Genomic DNA, 15,368 nt, shown 5'->3' on the forward strand with positions numbered 1-15,368 from the left:
TTTTATAAGTTAAAAGGCCTACGATTAAGGCAAAGGTGGGGGGCTATTGTTCATAGTGTACACTGTTCTGTGCTCATCATTCGGAAGGTCCAGAGAGTACGAATATGTATGTTGAACTATTGAAGTGTTCAATCGTTCTTTCTCATGGACATTACAACAAGTAATTGTTGGTGTATAGTAACGCCTTAGGGCAATAAATGTCACCAGAAAAATGATAGAAATCTGATGCAATGTCCCATCCATTACTGAACTCTGTACTGACCTTCATATTTACTCCTCGACACATTGAATAAACTCTCACCCTTCCTCTTGGTAGCCAAGTAACCATATTATTCTTCAGGGCCGGTCTAAAGTTTTCAAGGGTCCGATGCGAAAAGAAAAATTGGTCTTTTGTATTTATATAGAAGAACGTTTCAAAATGATAAAATTAATTTGTGAAAATAATTTCATTTGGAAGTACAAAAATCGTGTTTATTTATTGGATATTACGTCATCAAAATAAAATATTTAAATATAGATCGGTATCAAACCTACTATCATTTTGGATTTTTATGTTTACAAACACATACAAGTTACAAAAAAATATTTTCAGGAAGGTTTCAATTGTTGGATTGGGATGAGTTTCACTAAACCCAACCCAAGAGAATGAACTATAAAAGAAAATACAAATATACAGAAAACCTGAATGAAAGAAATTATTAAGAATAATAAAATTAAAATTAAACAACAAAGGTAATGGTCAAACCTATCACCTCAAACTTGTTTTTCTTACAATTAAAAAGGACCACAAACTATCTGAACCAGCATTAGTCATATTGTAAATCATGTTGTTTTAATTTATTCACTACCAGTTTCTTTACTGAACTTGCAAAAAAAAAAAAAGGCCCTTCCGGCCAAGAGTGCCTTGTGCGGCGGCACCACCTTGACCGCCCCAAAGGGCAAGTGCCAGGGCCGCTCCTGTAATATTCTTGCCCCCAACTATGAGAGCAAACAGGATTATATTGAGCCATTTGTAATATACTGTCCGTTAGAGTATGATTGATGAACCCCAATCATGTTTCAACAAAAATCAAAAGGCCAAATGAAGAACCTCAAATGGTTGCACGGAAAAGATCACATGTGATAGAGCCCCCCATGAAAAGGACAAGTTTGCGTTTTAAGACTGTTATAGACCATGTCCACCCCACTCCCCTCTCATCAAACCTCATCATACAACTAAAAAGCCCCACAAAAGAGCTTCTTCCAAATTTGGTGCACCCACCTGTCTCTTTTATATTCCACCCCGGTTCACCGGCCCAAACCCGCACGCGCTACACGTGCCACCTTGCGGGCTAAAAAAATCAACCCCGTACTCCGATGAGACTACTTCAGAATTAAAAACCGAAAAAGAAAAAAAGAAAACGTCAGAGGCTCTCTTTCTCTCTCTCTCTCTCCTTCCAGAAAACAGAGCGCGAGGGTTTTTGCGAAGCTAAAAACCGAAAGGGTAATAAAGCCCTAGGGCTAGAGAGAAGATAAGTCCCCCAAATCTCTCTCCCAATTGGAGCCGGAGCCGGAGCTAGGGTTTTGCAATTCGTCGACGAAGGTAAAGATGCGATTGAATTTGCGGTTTTGTGCATTATGATTTGTGTGTAATTAATTGCTTTCCGGTTTGGGTAATCTGAAATTAAGGCCATATCTCGCCGCATTAATTCTCATAATCTCAATTTCTCTTCCTTAAGCTTGTGTTTCACTCCATTAATCACTCCTCAAAGCTGTCAAAGCTTGGGCCTTTCTCTCTTTTAGGTTTGCTACTTTGATTTCTAGGGTTTCATATTAGCTCTACATGTTAATACAGCTCTTTGCCCCATGTTTTCGTGATGAAAATTACTGGGGTCATTTGAGGTTTCAGTTAATTTGCTTTTGTTCTAGTAATTTAGTTTGAATCGATTGGTAATTTATCTCATTTTATTGTCCTTTTTTTTTGTACAGGATTGGTTATTTATCTCAATTTTATTGCCTCGTCGAGTAAATTATTTGGTGATTGTGATTGAAAATTTCGATTGAGACCAGGTACAGTTTCTGACTTGTCCTCAAATAATTAGATTTGAATCTAATATACTAGCTTTTCCTGTACATAATTTTCATGTTTCTTTCCGGAACATGTATTGAAAGAACATTTCACCTGTGCATATGCTTTTTCTGTGATATATTAGAAAATGTGATTCTACTGTAGGCTTGAGAATGCTTTCATCGTGGTAGATCTGGATTTTTTTTTTTAATTTGAGCATATTCTGATCTATCAAAAAGTTGTTCTTTTTTTTTTGAATTTTTTGGTGGCTCGTAAATTTGTAATAGCCAAAATAATCCAAGTGGTAGTATCAGACCTTAGCTATTATGGCGAAGTGGAACCGTGCCAGGTGGGAATAGGGTTGTGGATAATTGCCCACATACTCTTCTACTGCCATATGCAAGTAGAGTTATGTAAGAGAGGAATAATGTTTACGTTTGAAATATTAAGTTCAAACAAGTCCATCAAAGTAGTGTTTTCAGCCAAGATTCTGAACTGTCTTTCGTAGTAGAATCATTGTAAGTTGATGTTTCAGCAGTGGTGAAGTGGTGAATCTTGGATACCTTGCTACTCTTTAGGAGCTCATGTAGTTGAGTTGAATATTATACTTTGCTAATACTGGTTGATTTTTTATATGATTAAGATTAATCTATTTCAAATCAAATTCTTCCCTCTTAAATCAAACTAAATCCAATTGCAACCTTCCACGGCATAATTCCAGCTACCCTTTTTTAATGTACTATAGGTCATGTCTTTTATTTACTGCTAGCTGTAATATTTGATTTCAGTTAGATGTTATATTTTCACCAGACCATGTCTCTTTGTACTTGTTTAATTACAATATCAATTTTATACGAAAAGTTGAATTACTACAGTAATTACCATCGGTTTTTACATGTTTTAGTAAGTGCCTGTTGGTTTCCTATTCTTCAAAACAAATTTTCATAGGCTTCGTAGACCAGTATTCATACTGGAAATAATTATTTATTGCTTTCAAATTTTCACTTCCAACTGGAATGTTAGATGTTGTAACTACTGAGGAACTGAGAACGATATTTTCCACCCAGAAACTTTTTGTTCACCTAGTTTTTCAGAACATTTTTGTATGAAGACAATTACATAAATGGAATATTCTCAAGATATTTATGCTGGTTGGCTGCTCACTTCATTCTTACTATTGCTGTCACTTTTGCAGTGCTAAATTTCACACATATTATCCTGAAAGCCTTCTGTAGCTCAATGGAATTCATGTACATGGACTTCTTCGCCTGTAAGCATGTTATGTAAAGCATCATGACACTCGAAGATTTTTTTACCTTAACTGAGATGAAAGATGGGCTAACTGCTCCATCTCGAGTTGAGGAGTTGGTCACATTAATGAAGAGTGAGAAAGATTCTAGTGTGAATAATGCTGGTGAGCTAACCCGGCAGTGGGTTGCAGTTACAAGCACAATTGCTGCCACAGAGAATAAAGATTGTCTTGATCTTTTTATTCAATTGGATGGATTGTTGTTTGTTGATAAATGGCTGAAAGATGTTCAAAATTTAGTTAATGATGCAAATGAAAGTTTTGTAGAAGACTCAATAACTGCTCTGTTACGGGCTCTTGAAAAGCTGCATATTGACAATAAGAGGTCAGTATCTACGGGTATCTGGAGTACTGTTGAGAGACTTCTTGACCACAAAAGCTTGAAGGTTCAAGATATAGCAAGACTGCTGTTTGATAGCTGGAAGCAGGACGGTAATGCAGTTGACCATGTTGAGAATACTGAGGTCCTCTGTGGTGGTGGGAATCCTGAGCTTCCTGTACAAGAGACCAAGCCATCTGCATTAAATTCCACTCCTTCAGAAGTAGGTTCTAACATCAAGAATCACCTATCTTGTACTGCTCAAGACGAAACACTGGAGGGTCTTCAATCAGAAAGTGCTGATGTACAGACTCCAACTTTGTCACAACAGTCCCCAGCCCAGAAATTTTCAGAGAATGAAGACGTCAAGAGCGATAGGTCTCCAGAGCCTTTGGGGTCTGTTATTTTGGAGGCTATCCAACAAAGTTCTATAAAAGATGAACCCTCTGCATGTTCTTTAGGAGCAGATGCTATAATCGGAAGTACTGATTTTCCTGTTGCAAAGATGAGCAATCCAGATGACTCTAAATTGAATGAGATGCCCAGTAATGAAAAACAGAAGCACACAGTCAATAGTTCTCCAAAGAACTTGGGTGTGACTGACATTTCGTCTGTGTCTGGACCACTGGAATCTGGGGTTTGTTCAGATTCTCCTGCTGCAACATCCCCGGTTTTTGTGGATGATTCTGCTTTACAAAAAAGTTCAGATGCCAATGAGGATGGCTTCTGTCAAAAGCTCGATCCACTGAGTGGTGATGGACAAGATGAGAGCTGTAGACCTGATCCACAGATTATGATGGACGATACAATGGTTGTGACAGATGGTACTTCAGCTATGATGGGAGATTCATTGGTTGTGATGGATGATACAATAAGTGTAGATCATTGCAACACTGCAGTTCAAGATAGTGACTGTTCAAACGTTCCTCGGGAGTCGTCTAGCAATGGTAATTTGTCTAGAAAAGTTGAAGATATAGAGGCTCCTACCAGGATGGATGACTCGGATGCTGTTGATGAAGATGAAGATGAAGAGCAAGATAGTGATGAAGGCAATGAATTGACTATTGCTAGTGCTTTTCCTATCAATATATTTGAAAAAAGAAGGGCTGATATTGATGTCGAATATGGGATGGTTGATGCTCTTGAAGTCGCTCGACAGGTTGCCCAAGAAGTAGAAAGAGAAGTAGAAAAAGAAGTTGTGGATTACGGAGAGCCATACTGCAGTTCATCTTCTGGGAAAATGTCAGGAGGTGGACTCAGACAACCTGGCAGCCCAGACTCTATAAATGAAAAGCAAGACCCAGTCACCGAAGTTGCACCAAAGCATGTGCCAGTTGAACAAGTGAATTCTGTAGAGGCAAATCCTGAGAAGGATGTAGTTGTATCAAAGCATCAGGATATGGTACGTGAACATTCCATTCATGACATGGAGTCCTCTCAAGTGACTGAAATGGCTCAAGAACCAGAAGTTAACTCAGAAAAGGGTCTTTGCGGTTTTGATCTAAATGAAGAAGTAAGTTCTGATGAGATGGACTCAGTGAATCCTGTATCTACTCAAATTCCTTTTTCCAGACCACCACCAGCTGCTGATCTACCTGTGGCTCCTTTGCAGTTTGAAGGGGCTATTGGATTGAAAGACTCTCTTGGTAATAGTGCTTTTCGTCGAGCATCGCCTCGCAGGTTTTCTGATTCTGAGAAGAATCTTTCTACGGGAGCCACCACTGGTAGCTCAAAGCAGAGGCCAGACTACATGTGCTTAGATTTGAATGTTGCTCTTGGAGGAGATGATTTGGAAAAACAAATTCCATTGTCGTCTGGCCTCCCATCCGGGGAATCTTCAGGGGAAGTGAGTCAAAGTAGATTGGGTAGGCCTAACTTGGATTTGAACCGTATTGATGACGATGGTGATGCTCCATTGAACTTAAGAGTGGAAGGACAGTTCTTGTACAACCGAAATGCCCGTCGCAGCCCATCTCCTGCCTCATCATCGTCATCGATGCAGCCATTGATGAGGAATTTTGATTTGAATGACAGACCCTTTTTTCTAAATGATTCTAGTGATCAAGGGCACGGAAAGCCTTCTCAAAGTGCCACTGCATATAGAGGGCAGGTGGATGGTTCAGTTATTTCTATCCTGGGTACCAGAGTGGAGATTAAAAGAAATGATGTTTCTCAAACTCTGTCCTTATCAAATGGAAAGGGTATTATTGAGACTGCAGGAGATCCCAACTTGGCAAGAGCGGGAAGTCTTTTAGAATTGGGTTCAGGGGTTTCTTACACCAACTCTCCTATTTTTGGGTACAATGGACTGGCTACAGGGCCCCCAATGTCATTCTCCCCGACTATGTATGGACCTGGTGGAACAATCCCCTATATGATGGATTCAAGAGGATCCCATGTTGTGCCTCAAGTTATGGGTTCTGCATCAGTGGTTCCACCTCCGTTCCCTCAGTCACCGTTTATTGTGAATATGAATGCCATGCAACCGGGTCTAAATGGTGCTGGGCCATCACGTCCCAGTCTTGATTTAAACTCTGGTTTCATGGTTGAGAGTGCCAATAGAGATACAGGTTTGAGGCACCTTTTCATTCATGGCCAAGGTGGATCTATGGACGAGCATTTGAGGAACAGCTCACAGCCTCCTAGTTCCAATGTTGGTGGCAAAAGGAAAGAACCAGAAAGTGGCTGGGAACCCTACCCTTTTAGTTACAGACATCAGCAACCCCCCTGGAGATAGGAGTTCTTAAGCACTAACTGCATGCTGTCCTATCTTTGCAACAGTTTCATAAATTCAACCAACTCCACTGAGACGCCCATCCCAAACATGATCCTGGGTAAGGAGAGTTCACTCGCTTTTATAGAACTGAATAAAGTTGGAGGTAATTATCAATGTAACATGATTTATCATTAAGTGCTGCAGAAGAAAGTTAGGTTGTTTAATCTTTGTTTTTCTTTTTTCTTTTTCCTTTTCTTTTCTGTGTTACATAAAGGCCTTTGCAAGATAGGAGATTTGGTACGTGTAGCTGTAATTTTCTCTGCCATGTATATCACAGAAATTATAGGAACAGGATTCTACATTATTTTAGTGGTGCTGACTGCTTTGATAAGTTAGTTTACCTGAAGTTAAAGAGAAAAATGAGTCTGCCAGTGATGATCTATGACATGAATTTATGAAGCATCATTTTCATTGGTTGGCCCAGTTTTACAATGTATTAGCATCAAGCTTTGATGTGAAAAGTGCCCCGCCTAGAGTTCTGAACTTCTGATTGCTTCTCTAAGTCTGGGTAGATTTTGGTTACCGCCAGGAAAAGGAAAAGCCAAAAAAAAAGGTACTTTTGTTGAAAATTAAATGGAGATCAGGGTCTAGAATAAAAAAATGTCGTTGAATTAACTCGTCATCACTGTTTAGATGGAAGTATAGTTTGAAATGAAAGAACAAAAATTGGTGTGCATGGTGTTGGACATAAGTCACAACCCTGACATTGCATAGTTAACATCATTCTGGTGCGCATGAAACCTTACAAGATAGGACACATGAATCTATGCAAGGTTTAAAAAGAAAATTAAAATTCATAGCACACATTTTTCACTCAAATCTATTCATTTTTCCTTTCCAAATATTAAAAATTTCACAAAAACCATACGAAAGCTTTCCAACAGCATGTGGTGAGGATGTAATTTTTTTTTGAAGGGATAAATGTAAGGGTAATGGAAACAATTGCAAGCAACATGCAATTGGAAAGCTTGTCATCAAGCTACCAGGGCTGTTGGGCCAAATGCCATAAGAGGATCAGAAAGTTGATAAATGGGCTTAAATGTTGCCCAATCTCAAGGCACCGTCTTTATATTGGTCCAAAACAAAATATTGGAAAAGATGAAAACATTACACAGGATAATCAAAATGTCAAAAAAAGCTACATAATAAAAATTACATTGATGGAACAAACCATACAAACCATTCCACCAGTGATGTGGATGCAGCTATCTTCGTTTGTATCTGAAAAACAAAAAATAAGAATCAAAACAGAGAAACTTCAATACCGAATACATGCATACACGGACTATGAATGCAACCGGAAAAATACACCAATTCTAAGAACTCTTGATGCAACTCTTCTCCTATGGAAAGTTTGATTATACACACTTCAGTGCAACTAATTGATGATCAGACATTTAAGTGCATATGCTAAGTGGAGTAAGAATGATACAATCATATGCTAAAAGCAACTAATGAGTTCCATATAATGCATTTTGATGAAAACAAGGACCGGATATGTTTGTAAATAATTATAAGATAAAGTTCTTATACCTTGATTTGCTTTTAAAAGAATTTTTGGACTTTTTCTTTCCTATGCCACCAGTTTTTCGGTTCTGTTTCCCTAGGCTCATATCACTCTGGAACAGATCCTGCATCTCATCTGTCCTTGACTGGGTCTTTTGCGGAAGACGATTAGATTTTTTATTGTCCTTCTTGACAATCTTGCCGGTATCCATTGCCTTATTTACTGCCTTCACCGCTTTGGCCCTACGGTAACCCAAGTCAACAAGTTTCACTCCTGTTTTCTCCTTGGTTGCTCCATTACCCTGCAATTTTACATACAGATTAATGTGTAGTACTACACAAAGTATATCTGATCACAACGTCCTTTTCTCTTTTTTGTTCTGATTATATATAAACTTCGAGAGAGAGAGAGAGAAAGAAACAGACACATGCAGGTAGCCTAGTAGGAAGACTTTTACAGGAGAGATAATTACTGATGAATCTCAACCAAAAGTCAAAGATAAATGGCCAATTATACCAAAATGAATAACTCAACTGCTCGGCTGATTCACTTTTACTGATGCCATAAATAAGATGAAACAAAGGACTGCTATAATACCACTCATTTTTCCATAAAGGTGGATCAAACGCAAGATTGCAAGAATCAATTTTGACATCAGTGAGAAAAGCAACTAACATACTTGACAATATATATTCATGAAAGATAGAGAGAGGCATACTTCTGACTTCCGATTTTCTTTTTCATCCTCCAACATTTCTCTAGCTGCTTCCAAATTTCGGCGCTTCTTACGAGGCAAATTTCTCTGCTCCAGATTCATTATATTATTTGCATATCCCAAAAATAATAAATAAATTGAATAACACAATGCATCCTTCAGATGCGATATTACCTCACGCTCTCGTTTCCTCTTTTCTTTCATTTTCAGGTCTTCAGCTTGTTCGGCACTGATCACCTCATGTCCAGAATGTTTACCTCTTTCACCAGATGCCTAACAGTTGTTGTCATGAGTCATTGCTCCAGAGTACAAAAATAATATAATATAGGACAAAAAACAAGTAGGTCATGGAAGAAATTAAGACTCTAGGTTAAGGATCTATGAAAAATAACCTTCTATCCAAGCATATACCAGGTACTTTGTCCCAAAATTAACAATACAGATTCTTCTTTTTACCTTAGATGCCTTCACTACCTCCTTCTTCTCCTTCTCAGTCACAATCCAGGTCCTTTTAGGGCGCGAATAAATTTCATCTCTGTGTGCGATCAAATTCTCTACCTGTAGTAAAGAACACGAACAAAATATTAATGTTGGTAATTATGAAATAAATAAATATATTGAAGCTGTCTGATTGTAGGTTATGCTCTCAAAATGCCAAACATTGAATAGCTATGGGATAGAGTTTTGCTAAAATACCTTTGTTGCTTCCATTTCAGCTCTTCTTAGTGCTGTCTCTTCGCTGCACACACATATTTAATCTATAAAAGTTTTACAAGGAAAATGCAATAAATAAACATTTACGTGAAAAAGTACAAACCTCTCTTCTCGAAGAATTGTGTCCACTTGATCTTCCATTTGCTCAATTATCTGAGACCATTTAGTAATTGACTGCTCGGCAACGATTCGACTCCTGAGCTTTGAACCAGCTCTTTTTGCCTATTAATATATTCACCCAGCAACAGATGGATTATAACACATTCATTATAAAAGATGCAAACATTATATACAAAAATCATCAACTCTAAGAACAAACTGCTGTTGGATGAGCTAGAACACTTGACCACAGAGTGGTAGAACAAAGAGTAGCATGAGACGATAAAGAGCACTCTAATACTCACAATAGCTTTTAACAGTGATCGGTCAGTATCCGTCACCAAAGTAACAGCACATCCTACTTTTCCAGCTCTTGCTGTACGACCCACTCTATGAACATAGCTGAAAAGGAAGAAAATGGAAGAAACAGATGAGAGAAATTTACATATTCAACCATATATGCAAAAACAATGAAATTAGGAACACTATGGGTGAATTCCAAAGGAAAGACTGGGTGGATGGACAAACATATCATAGCAATAAGAAATGAAGTTATTACCTTGTAAGATCACGTGGACAAGCATAATTTATAACTGTTTCAACACCAATTATGTCCAGACCCTACAGAAAAACAACCATACTTTAACGCCATATAGCAACATATTACAGAAACATAATAAAGAAAAGTAAGGCACACCAGGAAAAACATAAACACAAATAGGTTCTTACACGAGCAGCGACATCTGTTGCAATCAAAAAGTCAACCTTTTCCCTCCTGAAAAGTTCCAGTGCCTAAAAAACCAATAAAGATAAGTAGGTATTAGGTAATCATAGAAATACATAGAGATATAACCTCAACAATCAATAATAATCATCCAACACATAGTGCCCTTCTTTATACAGAGTACATATATATGAGAAAACTTCACTGACCAGTAATATATATATATAACAAACTGTTCATGTAAGAACACAAAATACTCACATCTAGGCGCTGGACTTGAGTAAGATTTCCATGAAGCTCAGCGGCTTTCAAGCCAGCTAACCCGAATAAGATCTTCAACCTATGTGCAGCTTGTTTTGTGCCACTGCAAAAGAAAGCGAAAAATGAGCAGAGGGCTAACAACTATCGATCGGTCTTACACTAATGTCACCTTATGAGAGAGAAAAATGTTAACAAAAATAGTACAAACCTAAATATGATCACTCTTTGTTTAAATGTCTTTGTGCACAGTGCAAGTAGAACTGCTTCCTGGTTCAGTTCACGCATACGTCGTATCCGAACCACCCTAGTTAATAGACAAACAGAAAATTTTAGTTTCATGAATGATTTGTAACTATTATTGATGAACACATTGAAATTATGAGTATAACTTAATGGCTATAAAAGTTGATTATTACTCCTCTGTTAGAGTCACTGGCCGTTTCGCAGAAGGGTCAGCTGAAAGGCGTAGTGGTTTGGTGAGAGAAAGCTTGACAAGTTCATCAACTTCTTCGGTCATCGTAGCTGAAAATAGCATGGTTTGTCTCCTTTTGGGGCATACTCGAAGCTGCACAATGAGAAATTGAGGAAAGAAAATTTTCAAGACAAAAAAAAGCATCTTTGTACACTTCAAGAAATCATAAATATCTCAGTTGTTGGGAAAGGGCCAGAACACACCAATTCACGAATTTCAGCACTAAACCCAACTTCCAGCAGGCGATCTGCCTCATCAAGAATTAGAACAGCAAGATCATCCAAATCCACAGACATTGAATTTCGTAAATGATCAACAATACGACCAGGGGTAGCCACAACAATATCCGGCATTGATCTCAAGGCTGCCTCTTGCACCTGACAAAATAGCAACGCCTTAAATTTTCTTGCAAAACAATGCTAAAAGGTAATAAAAGTAAGCATTTCGTAATGAGACACATGAAAGACAGATAAGAATTAAACTGCTAGTTAATCTGTGATATTGTCCCTTTTTGTGGTGGCATGATATATGCTCTCACTACATTATTGACACATAATTAGGACTATAGGGATTAAAGTCATTAAACCAATGTACTTGATCATTGAATAAATACTGTTTCCCTTAGGAATAGCAGTTCTCCATTTTCTGTCCAACCAAGCACCAGGTGATAATTCATGACACAGATAAAATGGAAATGGGACCTAGGGTTGAAAACAAATATAATCATGTGACCCTGCAAAGATATGATCTCAAGGAGGAAGGGACAAAAAAGGAAAGGAAAGTTACTTTTGGATTATATATAAAAAGTTTAAGACCAAGCATACAATCCCACCTGAAACCAAAATATGATATTTAAGCCTCTAAGAAATAAAAGTAAATCAAACCTTCAGTGAAAGGCCTCCAACAACCAGGCAACATCTGATGTCAGTGAATTGAGCAAGTTTCTCAATCATACTATGAACCCTGAAAAAAATGTGAAAATTAAAACCAACCAAAGCAAAGAGAAAAAGAGGGACAAAGTTTGAACTGCAGAAACTTGTTTAAACTGTTTATTAAAGAGCATCAATTTGTTTGATAAACTGGCATGTCATTGAAAAAAGAACAGTTTTACAATCTTAGACCCAAAATCACAATAACACTAGCAAGCATTGTGGGCCAGATCAGTATCAGCACAAACAAAGAAATGTACAATCAAGTTCTATACCATTGAGGTAGATTCGATTTAAGGTTTAATTAAAGTTTTAAGAATAATGATACACCAAACTATGTGCATATGAAATGGAAATATTCCAATAACAGAACTGTACGGATATTAGAACTCACTGTACTGCCAGTTCTCTGGCTGGCGTCAGAATAAGGACCCTTATGGCAGGCACACGCTTCGGACGAAACAATAATCTCTCCAGCGTAGGTAATGCAAAAGCAGCCGTCTATACAAAACAATAACAACATAAGTTGAAATACAAACATCAACAACGACAATCGTCATCTAACTCCTCGAATCAGCAATGTACCTTCCCGGAACCAGTAATGGCACTGCCGCATAAATCACGCCCCGACAAGGCCAGTGGAATGCACGCAGCCTGCATTTAAAAATCCCTAACAATTCAACAAAACCACAAATAGGAACAAAAACAAAAGAAATGAAACTGGTTGATGTAAATTTTCGGAAACCTGAATCGGCGTGGGCTTAGCATAGCCCAGTTTCTCGCAAGCCCGAAGCAGAGGCCTGGACAAATTGAGCTCCATGAACGAATTGGCATGAAACGACGTGCCGTCCGACGAAGCAAAGAACGGCTTGTTCTCAACGGCGTTTGAACCGCCGTCGTCTTCCTCATCTTCCGGTTTATAATCTTCCTAAACAATCAGTACAACAAACGACATTAAATTATTGAGCTGAATTGAACTGATGGAGTGGTTAGGGTTTAGGTGTTTTACTTGTTTATCGGATTCGGATCCGGAGCTAGAGGCGTCGTCCGGGTCGGGGAGAGGGACGGCGAGCTGCTGGCGGGCTTTGGTGATTTTGTCGTCGACGGAGGTGGTGTTCCGGTGGGCGTGTTCTTTGGCGACGGTTTCGGAGTAGGAGCCGAAGTCCCATGGGGATTGTTGAGGAGGACGCGAGGGTTTTACAGAAGCTTCTTCTTGTTCTTGTTGTTCGTCGTCGTCTTCTTCTTCTCCGGCGTCGGAGTAACCTTGCTCATCTGGTTCGGAGTACTCTTCATCGCTCGGAGGTTCGAAGAAGGACGGTGCCATTGAAATGGTGGAGGTCTCGAGCGCTCGAGAGTTAAGAGTTGGAAGAGGTTTTAGTCGATTTTGGATGGAGTCGATTAGGGTTTAGAGAGAATGGTCGTGGGCTAGACGCTATACGGCATGTCGTATACCCACGGACGACCCCAATAAAGAGCTAATGGGCCTAAAAGATGAGACGAAAAGAATTCTGACAGGCCCAACTATTCTTCTCCACACTTTACAGTGTGATCTTCTAGTGTATGATAAGGCTGAGAATAAGGTAGTCGGTTGGTTTAAAGCCAGCCTGTTGGTTCCTGTGTTTGACTGCAGAAGAATCAAAATGCGGAAAGATGAAGCCTTTTCCGTTAATCATCAATCAGAAGTATAGAACAGTTACATTATTGACATGAAGGTTGAGGCAGCTTTGCATTCTATGATTTAAGGTCGACTATTCATCATGCACATTCCACATGCCATTGCACCTACGAAGAATTCTGGACAGAAAAAGAAACGCACTTCCTAAAACAAATGAGGACTTCCTAATCCCATGAGCATGCAAACACTTGGCTTGAAACGCATGTTAAAAGATGATGCCATTGATTTTGGAAACAGATAATGTTGCCGGAAGTTCTCACTCGAATTAGATTTCAGAAAGAAATGGAGTCTAAAAAACCAGCAGAAATAAAACAACAACAATACTCATGCTAGTTTTATCAGTCAGCGAACTTTTTGTGTTTCATGACTTTTCCCCTATCAGATAAGAAATGTAGATGAATCACAGTAAGACATCCACGGTTTCAGGGAGAGATAAGTAGATGACACCACCAATTCGTACAGCACTGAACTGACTTGGTGAGACTTACGACAACCAACAGCTAGCTAAACTCTTAATGATAAAATCTTCCATTACTATAGAGGATTCATGAACAGAGCAAACAATGGCTTAGCCATGTGAAGCAGAAAGCAGCTACTGTGAACATCAAGGTTTAAATGGGCTAACAACAAACTTAATGCATTATACTAGAATCTCGTAAATTAATACTTGATAAATTAATAATTTCATTAAAATAATATATTTTTTACCTGTTCCGAGAATAAATTAATATTAGACTAAATTTGTAAGATAATAGAAATGTGAGAATTCATATAAATCATATCGAATATATAAATTAATAATAACATAATTTTTATAATAATTTTTACACTTATGAGAATTTTATTGCAAAATTTGGTTGATTGAATCATCATCAAATAATATAATCACTTTGGGATTGCTAAATAACAGACGAAATAAATATATAAAGCAATGGAACCATCATAATATTTTTATAGTATTTTTGAACTACTACAAAAGGAATGGTGGTTATTGGATCATTTACAGTTACCAACCTGAGTCTCATAGACCCTATCATTTATATTCTACATCAGATAATATAATATTTTAAACAAAGGTATTCGTGATAAATTCAACAATGTGGTGTATGAACAAAAAATAAAAAAAAATTCTTTGAAAAAGTAATATAAAATATTGATTATAACTTGATAAAATAATAAGTGTTCCGGGAGAATTACTATTCTACCCTTGTGTGTGTCTTAGCCTAATAGGTTTCCTGTTAGGAGATAGATTAGCATCTCCGTAATAGATTAGGACTCCGAATCCTACGGGATTGTGGTTTTGTAATGCCTATATATAGACCCCCATATCATTCAATAATACACAATTATTTCATCCTCAAACACGTTATCAGCACGTTGCTCTAAAACCCTGAACTTTTAGAGCCCTATTTCTTTTTCTCTCTCTCTCTCCTCCGCCGGCCGCCGTCGATTCCAAGCTCCGGCATCTCCTCGCCGGCGCACCTCCTGCAGCCGCCGCATCGCAGCCCTGCCCTGCAGCCCCGCTGCTTCTGCACGCAGCCCCGCTGCCTTTGCAACACCTCTGCATGCTGCCCCTGCAGCCCCACGCGCAGCCCCTGCACGCTGCCACCGCAGCCCTGCCCTGCAGCCCCTGCGACCCCCCCTGCTGCCCCTGCAGCCCCGCGCGCAGCCCCTGCACGCTGCCACCGCAACCCTGCCCTGCAGCCCCTGCGACCCCCCCCCTGCTGCCCCTGCACGCAGCCTCCGTAGCCCCGCAGGGTATCCTCCGCATTCGCTCCGTAAAAACATCTTTTTGCCCCGAAAAACCCCGCATCAGAGGAT

At 38.9% G+C, this 15,368-nt stretch overlaps 2 protein-coding genes across 3 annotated transcripts; one reads left to right on the forward strand and one right to left on the reverse strand.

Moving 5' to 3' along the window:
• The first annotated feature begins 1,402 nt into the window (after positions 1–1,402).
• On the forward strand, positions 1,403–6,755 carry LOC126783541 (uncharacterized). The gene is made up of 3 exons (XM_050509023.1): positions 1,403–1,582; positions 1,969–2,049; positions 3,243–6,755. The coding sequence occupies exon 3, from the start codon at positions 3,341–3,343 to the stop codon at positions 6,410–6,412; it is 3,072 nt and encodes a 1,023-aa protein (XP_050364980.1). The 5' UTR covers positions 1,403–1,582; positions 1,969–2,049; positions 3,243–3,340; the 3' UTR covers positions 6,413–6,755.
• A 718-nt stretch (positions 6,756–7,473) lies between these two features.
• Positions 7,474–13,253, reverse strand: LOC126783545 (DEAD-box ATP-dependent RNA helicase 28). 2 transcript variants are annotated; one of them, XM_050509026.1, is made up of 19 exons: positions 12,882–13,253; positions 12,618–12,800; positions 12,458–12,526; positions 12,267–12,373; positions 11,828–11,906; positions 11,147–11,320; positions 10,888–11,036; positions 10,680–10,775; positions 10,472–10,574; positions 10,216–10,278; positions 10,046–10,107; positions 9,792–9,888; positions 9,491–9,609; positions 9,370–9,412; positions 9,130–9,231; positions 8,848–8,946; positions 8,677–8,760; positions 7,985–8,259; positions 7,474–7,672 (listed from the first exon to the last, which is right to left on the reverse strand). In XM_050509026.1, exons 1-19 carry the CDS (start codon positions 13,194–13,196, stop codon positions 7,657–7,659), a joined length of 2,235 nt encoding a protein of 744 aa, XP_050364983.1. In that variant the 5' UTR covers positions 13,197–13,253; the 3' UTR covers positions 7,474–7,656. The 2 variants fall into 2 exon arrangements, with proteins under 2 accessions (XP_050364983.1, XP_050364984.1); XM_050509027.1 differs by lacking the exon at positions 10,216–10,278.
• Positions 13,254–15,368: the final 2,115 nt, after the last annotated feature.

This window comes from Argentina anserina, chromosome 2, assembly GCF_933775445.1.
Source record: "Argentina anserina chromosome 2, drPotAnse1.1, whole genome shotgun sequence".
Lineage (NCBI taxonomy): Eukaryota > Viridiplantae > Streptophyta > Magnoliopsida > Rosales > Rosaceae > Argentina > Argentina anserina.

Coding starts and splice junctions, on each gene's coding strand:
- LOC126783541 (XM_050509023.1), top strand. CDS start 3,341: ATGACACTCGAAGATTTTTTTACCTTAACTGAGATGAAAGATGGGCTA.
- LOC126783545 (XM_050509026.1), bottom strand. CDS start 13,196: ATGGCACCGTCCTTCTTCGAACCTCCGAGCGATGAAGAGTACTCCGAA. Junction 11,907..12,266: donor GCCAGAGAACTGGCAGTACA/GTGAGTTCTAAT, acceptor CATTTTTTTCAG/GGTTCATAGTATGATTGAGA. Junction 9,889..10,045: donor TGTCCACGTGATCTTACAAG/GTAATAACTTCA, acceptor CTTCCTTTTCAG/CTATGTTCATAGAGTGGGTC.